The following is an 8,438-nucleotide window of genomic DNA, read 5'->3' on the forward strand; positions in this document are numbered from 1 at the left end:
AAGGGATCTCTATAAAAGTTGTATGTATGGTTAAGTGACTTATTTTGTAGACCCAGAAGTGTTCGGACACCTGAAAACATTGCAGCTGTAAGAGAAGCAGTTGAACGATCTCCTAGACGTTCAGCTGTTAAACATGCCTCTGCTTTGCCTTTGTCAGATCGTTCTGTGAGAAGACTTTTGCACACTGATCTGAAGTTCTACCCATACAAAATGATGATCGTGCAAGAACTGAGTGAACGAGACTGGGAAAATCGCCGAGAATGTTCAAATGATATTCTTCAAAACGTCCCGCAAAATGCGCTTTTAATAACGAGTGACGAGGCTCATTTCCATTTGTCTGGCTGTGTGAACAAGCAGAATTTTCGCTACCTGGGCACCAGAAAATCCGCGGCAGCTCCATGAAAGGCCACTTCACAGCCAACGTGTTACCGTTTGGTGTGCTGTTGGTTCTTTTGGTGTTTGGGGTCCCTGTTTTTTTAAGAAGGAGGGGTAACGGTTACCGTAACAGCTGATCGATATGTTGACATGCTACGTAATTTTTTGGAACCAAAACTTAGGAAACTTGAACATCCGGATGTGTGGTTTCAACAGGGTGGGGCTACAGCTCATACGGCAAGAAGGACAATGGACCTGTTAAGGGAAATGTTTCCAGGACGCGTAATCTCGTTATGTGGACACGTTGGGTGGCCTGCGGGTTCACCCGATCTTACCCCATGCGACTTTTTCCTTTGGGGCTATCTGAAATAAAGACAAGGTTTTTCAACATCATCCCTGAACCATTGACGAATTGAAAGCAGCAATACGCCAAGAAATTACAGGAATATCGCTTCAAATTACTGCTCGAGTAATGGAAACTTTCAGAAATCAGCTTCGAATGTCTTCATGTCAAAAGAACTTGGACTCAACTCTGTAATTTTCAAAATTTAATAAAAACAAAATGGCATACCATATATTTTTAGTTAATAAAAATAAAATATAAATAGCATTTACTACATTGGCGTTTTTATTAAAAATCAAAATGTGGGAGATCATTTTGCCGGACCCTGTATTTAATCATTTGTTTTCATTCATATTGTCTCTGCTTGTTTACCAAAAAAATTATTTATGAATTTCCACTGTTTTTTAGTACTAGTATCCGCAGATTCCCATTTTTTCCTGAGGTATAAGTTTTCCGCACATTTTATTAAGTTATTTACTTGATTTTTATATTGTTTGAATTCTGTGTCGTACTTTTAATTATATGGGTTTTTTATTTTCCTAATATAAGCCTAATCTTGTAATCTAATTACATTTTATAACACAAAGCTTTATTAATTATACCGTTATTCCTTGTTTCATTTATTAACGTTATAAGTCATTTTTATAAGCTTGAGTTGTTTCATGAACTGGGTAACAAATTCTTTATAATTAATTGAATTCAGATTAAAGTATTTTTTTGATTTATATTCCTTTACTTTATTCCTTACTTTCAAGTGACTAATTTTAAATGATAGAATATTTATAGACATTTCTCTTATTGGATGATTCTCTGACATAATATTGCAGATTTTAAGATGTAGGGCTAGATCACTTTTATAGTTTGTTAGTGGTTTAGAATTATAATGAAACAAGTTAATATTAGTATCTCCTACCATAATATGGGTATTTAAGCATAAATTTTAATGTTATATTGTTATAAGATGATGGTTTATATGTTGCATTTACTTTCAGATTTTGTTCATCTATATTAACACATCACCAGTATACAATTTGATCCTTTGACGATCTGTCTATTTCTCTTATTTTCATGTTAGTTTTGACATTCCGCCACCTCTTTTATCCCTACACTACTAGCTACTAAAGTTGGTATATCGCTAAAGTAATGATAGTTTGCCTTGCTATTGGTCTCTTTGTATTTTTTATGTAATATATTTTTTCAATAAATTAAATTCTTAAGGAAAACCACTGTGAGAATATACGAAATGCTTTAAATACTCTAACAGAAACAAACAAATCAAAGCAAGACAAACTATAACCACTTTAGCAACCTAAGAAAACACTTTTAACAGTTATTAAACACTCCTTTAAACTTTTCACACAGAAGGCTGAAAATTATGTAAACTGTAGTGTACTGTGCCACATGCATTTCGAAGATTTAGATTGTTAGAGCAATTTCTCTAAAAAGATATGTCCAGAAGTGGTTAAGGATTATCAATGTTTACCACACCTACACTCATTATTATGGAACAAAAATCTAGAATGTTATGTTTATGGTGTATGGTATGCTCCAACTGTACTATTTGTATCATCTACTCAAAAAATATGTCTTTTATACTACCTAAAGTAGTAAACATACTTCCATATAAAATAAAAACTGCACAAAATAAAATAGATCTTTGGTTAATGAACAATTTGGATTCTACTTGCAACCAAATAACATGTTTCAATAGTGTATTCAATGTAAATTTATTAGGTAGGTAATTATTTGGACAATTATTGCTTAAAATGATTATGGTAGGCTTAACATTACAAATTTTGTCACTAGAACAAATATGTTCTAAAAAACAAGATAATTTGTAGGCGAGAATTTTTAACTCAAGGTGCACACACAGACTTTGATCCATTGTGCTTCAGAACTGTACTATAATTTGTAGGTACTTTTTGGGAAGTAAATACTTTTTTTTATTCAATTTGAAGAGACCTTTTTATTTAGGATGTAATGAGATACACACAAAAGTTTTTTTCTTAAAACCTCTGACTACATAATGACAAAACCTTCTCTGAGGTCCTGTAGTTGATCTACCTTATGAAATATTCCAAAGGATATCTTATTTCTTTCCCTCTTAAGTAATATATAGGACGTTTATTAAACAAATGTAAAATACAATTTTAATTCAATATTAATCTCGATATTAATACATATTTTACCATAAATTTACCGTAATAAACGTTCATAAGTATTGTCGAAAAAGCAAAAATCATTTTGCTTTTTGTGTGACCCTTTCTTACACTTTTTCACTTCAATATAAGTCTTTGGGTATATAATTTAATATTTGTTTTCTTTTTGGTTCACAAAACTGTTTAAATCCTCTCGCGATAGTACCCTCAGTAACCAGTCTGACACTTTTCTTTTAAAACTAATAAAACTTTCACAACATTCAAGATCATCAGGGATTTTATTATATAGTCTTGGAGTTAGGTATAGCCAGCTTCTCTGTCCACACATTTTTTTGCATTTTGGAATAATAACTTTATTTGAAGACCTTAAATTATCGTTTGTTTCGTTGGAAACTAAACTTTCTTGAGGTTTCTTAAACGATCTTAAGAGCATTCTATAACAGAAAAGCTGTCTAATATCCATGACACCACTTATGCCATATAATGTATCCGATGGAAAAAACCTACTTTTGTTAAATACAAGTTTAAGTGCCCATTTTTGAGTTATTTCTAAACCTGTAACATGTGAGTTTAGCACTCCTCCCCAACCAATTATTTCATAGATCAAATGTGACTGCACTAATGAAAAATATAGTTTTTAATTGATTCGTTGACAGGAAGTCTTTCAAATAGTTTAATTTTGGCATGACACATCTAATCTTTTGAACAACATATTTGATGTGATGGTCATATCAGAGGTTGTTGTCTATAATAATTCCCAAATATTTTATAGTCTTTGTCGCAGGTATTGCTTGATTATCCACTATTATGCCTTGACAGTTTATTGTTTTATCATTGGGAGAGAATAATATGCATTTGGTTTTTTCAAGATTTACAGTTAATAAGTTAAAATCAAACCATTTTTTAACTAGCGAAAAATCCCTTTCTGCTTGAATTTTTAATTCCTCCCATGTTTCTTCCTTAAACAAAATAGCAGTATCATCAGCAAATGATATAGTTTTACCATTGATGTTCAGTTTAAGTAAGCCATTTATATACAAAACAAACAGTAGGGGTCCCAAAACAGTCCCCTGAGGAACGCCACAGGTTATCGACCCAGCCTCACTCATTACTCCACCGATTTTTGTATATTGTATTCTATCACATAAGTAGCTCTTTATGATATCAAATATTTTTCGTCTAAGGCCATATCTTTTGATTTTTTCTAAGAGCAAGGAGTGCGAAACTGTATCGAACGCCTTGGCCAGATACAGTCGGGCTGCTTCCATCAAGATTTTTATATATTTGTGATGTGAGCCCAGCAATTGCATTTTCCGTCGATCTACCCTCCATGAACCCATACTGATTCTCGGATATCAATTTGTATTTTTTTAAGAATTTCATGATTCTACTTTTTAGCACTTTTTCAAAAATTTTTGCTATGTTTGTTAACAGCGAAATTGGTCTGTAATTTATAATATCCAGTCTACTTCCAGATTTTAGCAAAGGAGAAATAATACCTATTTTTAATGGTTTTGGAAAATATCCCTTTTTTATACATTTATTTATTAAAAATGCTAATGGGTATAAGATTTGACTGTCTATTAATTTTAAGATTTCAGTACGTATACCATCAAAACCGGGGGATTTTTTTGTCTTTAATTTTTTTATAATCTTTAATATTTCTTGTTCAGTAACAAAATTAAGAAACATATTGTTTGCTATTTCAGGTTCGTTGTCAATAAAATTTTTAGGTTTTTTAATTTTTTTGGCATAGTTTTTCCCTACTGAGCAATAGTGTTTATTAAATACGTCGGCTATTTTTTTTTATCAGATATAATTTTATTTTTTGATTTTATTTTTTCAATTTCCTGATTTTTTTGGTTTTTGTTACAAATTTTATTGACTGAATCCCATAGGCATTTGGTGTTTTGTTGGTTACTTAGTAATTTTTCAAAATATTGTTTTTTTGAGGCGGCGATGGATTTTGCAGGACTTCTTTTACACATGTTGTAATTTTGTTTTAGAGTTAAATTATTAGGAGATTTTTTTAATTCTTGATGTAGTACATTTTTACTATTAATAGCATTTAGTAGGCTTGGACTAATCCAACCCTTCCTTGGAATTTTTTTTTTGTTTATTTTAACGTTTTTTGTATTTTTTTGCATGATTTTTGTTATGTTATTTATAAAAATGTTCGTCATTTCATCTAAGTCCTGACAAGAGTAAAATTATAATAATTATAATAATTCCAGTCTATTAAAAAGGAGTCTTGTATCAATTTTCCATAATTAATGTATTCTTTAATGATTTTATTTGGACAATTTCTACATAAATTGTTCTGATCTCCTATTTCAATGATAGTTGGATAATGATCCGTTTTTATCTTGTAATTTAACAAATAAGCTTTAATATTTTCAGAATTTCCGGATTTAACAAAGTAGTGGTCTAGACAGGATTTCTGTAAATTTCTCTCCCAAGTGCAAACATTATTTACGTACGAAACAAAATGTTTTTCCTTTAGGATATTAATATTAATATCCCCACAAATAACGTGAACATCCAACCTAGGCAACTCAGATAAATAATGAAGCAAGTCTGCATTAAAAAACGTCAGCATCTGTGGACGGTGGTCTGTATATAGCAGTAATTTTAAAAGATTCATTTTTTTGTTGAGTTAGATCAATATCAATAAAATTTATATTTGACAATTTTTTTATTTCATATTTATAACTGAACTTTTGACTAATGTATACAAGAACACCATCATTTTTATTAATATTGCCATGATTGTAAAGCAAATCATATCCTGAAATATTTAAAATATCTGTGTTCAATATCTGAAAAGTTTCTGTCAATACTATGATATCAAAATTTACCTCAATCTGTGACAATAAGAGCAATAAATTATCAAGATTTTTAACAGCACTACAGATATTTAGTTGAAATATTTTTATGGAATTATGATTAAAACATTTTAAGTTAATACTGTTTAAATCACTGCACAATATGGTTTTATACTCGTTAGCTTATACCGGAATACAAATTGTTCAGCAATAAAAATTGACTTGCTTTCAAAGTATGCATAAAGTTGCTTTTTAAAAAAGCAGTTTTAAGACTACCGAGATCAGGGAAATTTGTCTATAGTTGAGTGACACAAAGTTTATGACCACTTTTATTGATTGTAACAGTCTTGCTGATCTTAAAAAAATTTGGGTAGGCTGTTTCATTAATACTAGAGTTGAACAACTACATAATGGAAGCTCACCTCTGAACACAAAAAGGAGTTATTTTTAAGATTTGGCTTATTCAGATACTTGTTAAAGGGGGTTAGCGGCAAAGGTAAAGGAGATAAAAATTAAATTCCTTAGGGTCAATTTTGACATTAGATGACAGTTTGTTTCTACTATAGTTTATAATGTTGCAGGCTGAGTGTGATGCATTATCAAAGTTTGGAATACTGTTTTGAGTTAACCCTTATTTTTGCACTACTTACTTATTTCCTCTATATATCATTTCCTTAGTGCTTTTCTTTCAGAATGCAGGACAGGGTAGATCAATTTACATTTCCTCTACAAAGTCATGAATAGCTTTATGGATTAGGATAAAAATGTTTTAAATGTTTATGACCTGCAACAGATAAATAAAATTTCCAATTTTTAGGTCTAGTTTTATCTAAAAGAAGCATGTAGGGTCTTGGGGTATGTTATTACAACCACAAAGAATTATGACCAAAGTATATGTGTGAAATTGTTTGAAAGCCTTGTTTTGCCAAAACTAGAATATGGTGATTCTTGGGTTAGCTGTATGGAGTATATACAAAAGTTTCTAAAAAACTTATATTTTAAAAAGTTTATTACTTATAAGTGTAAATAATGCATATTCTTACTGTACTTTTATATTGTTTTTAATGTACAATATGGTACAATGTTTTATTATCTCTAATTAGCATAAATGCTGTTGATACTATAACAAATAAATACACTAATTTACATTTCTGCATTACATTGTATTAATTCTAAGCAAACATTCAACAAGGTCATTCACTGTATTCTTCCAAATAAAATGGTACAGTTAGGTTTTTCAGGAAAACTTTTAATTTGTTGAAGTCATTTTTAATAGGGAGAAACAGCTTTTTCCAACAAAAACCAACTGCGACCATTGCTCTTTATTTTATTAATTTTTTATCCTAATGGCAATAATATAGAATATCAATATTTTATCTAATAAATCACTTTTTTCCTACATACCTGATCCATCCTAATAACACCTTCAGCCAAAGTCTTAAACCCAAGCATAGTTCGATTCTTGTACCTCTTCCTCCTCTGCAGCAAAATATGCAATTTATTACCTTCCCTCTTAAGAAAATGAGGATATTGCACACTAAAAGTGATATCAAGGGGTGTATCGAGTAAACCATTAGGGGGCACCAACAGTTCCTGTGACCTCAATGTGCGTTTACTTGACTGCATTTTAACAGCTATAGACACACTGGCTAAATCTGAACCGAGAGGTCTCAGGATGTGAAGTCTGGTGAAAGTTAAAGTGCAGAGCCTATAAGGAGGAATTTGGCATTAAAATGGGGATAGTAAGTTTGTTTTGCGATATTTCTCACCTGGGAATGCAGTTTGGTGGGGTGCGATCGACCCACGTAGCATAAAGCCGCATTTTGTTCGGTATTGAGGTACCGCCGGCACCGACTAAAGTTTTCCCAGTTTTCTCACTCATTTTTGGGTGGTTTTATTATCAATTTCTTAAGAGCCCTCAAGTCCCCAAATGATAATTAACCAGGGTCATTATTTATGCCCCACTATAACAACTTTTTAACAAGACTATACGCGGCATAAACAAAACGAGGAAGGATATTGTTTATAACAAATCCTCAATCTACTTGGGAAAGTTGTTACCATTAGATGCGCAATTTAGACGCAGAAATTTGCATAAGATTTTCTAATTACGATGCGTTTCTCATAAGGATTCCTCACTTCACTATTCTACTCCTACAAAACTACAGAAGGTGAATCACAGAACAAAGATTATAAACACTGTACAAAGAGCCAAGCCCCAAGGCGTACAATCAAAACAAAATTCTGACATTTTTACATGTACCGATGACAGTTCACGGCCGGTCATGTGTCATAGTTGTCAAATGCGTGAGGTGATTAAGGCAAGTTTACATCGCAGCGTCAACGAAACGGAATAATTTGTCTTAATTAGCTTCTAATTCAGAGCATCTTTTGATACCTATCTATTGATTTTTAATTGTAATTAGTTTATATTATAAAAATAATCTTAAAAAATTATTGACATTTTTCATATTATTGATTATTTAATTCACGGCCTGTCATCTATCTTAGTGGTCAAAATCCTTTGGAGCTGTTTAAGGCGCGCTTACACTGTAACGTCAATGTAATGGAATAATTTTACGTAGTGACAACAGACGAATTTTGTTTGTATTTTCTTACCTATCACTTGTATGTTGAACTGAACGTAAATAATCAAAATAAAAAGACATTTCAGTTTATCAGTGACATTTGACAGCCTGTCATCTGTCATAATTATCAAAATCCGTGAGTGTTTTA

The 8,438-nt window shown here is 31.4% G+C and overlaps 1 protein-coding gene across 2 annotated transcripts in view; it reads right to left on the reverse strand.

Moving 5' to 3' along the window:
* The window catches only part of LOC126734962 (phosphofurin acidic cluster sorting protein 1), a 49,484-nt gene extending 41,536 nt beyond the window's left edge, over positions 1 to 7,948 (reverse strand). For both annotated transcript variants that reach the window (XR_007660229.1, XM_050438827.1), the window contains exons 1-2: positions 7,472 to 7,948; positions 7,107 to 7,410 (exon numbers count right to left, since the gene is read on the reverse strand). Coding sequence is in view for 1 of the 2 variants with exons in the window: in XM_050438827.1 (XP_050294784.1) it covers positions 7,107 to 7,410; positions 7,472 to 7,584 (417 nt within the window). In the remaining variant the exon portion in view is untranslated. The remainder of the gene's footprint in view (positions 1 to 7,106; positions 7,411 to 7,471) is intronic.
* Positions 7,949 to 8,438: the final 490 nt, after the last annotated feature.

This window comes from Anthonomus grandis, chromosome 4 (assembly GCF_022605725.1).
Source record: "Anthonomus grandis grandis chromosome 4, icAntGran1.3, whole genome shotgun sequence".
In the NCBI taxonomy this organism is placed as follows: Eukaryota; Metazoa; Arthropoda; class Insecta; order Coleoptera; family Curculionidae; genus Anthonomus; species Anthonomus grandis.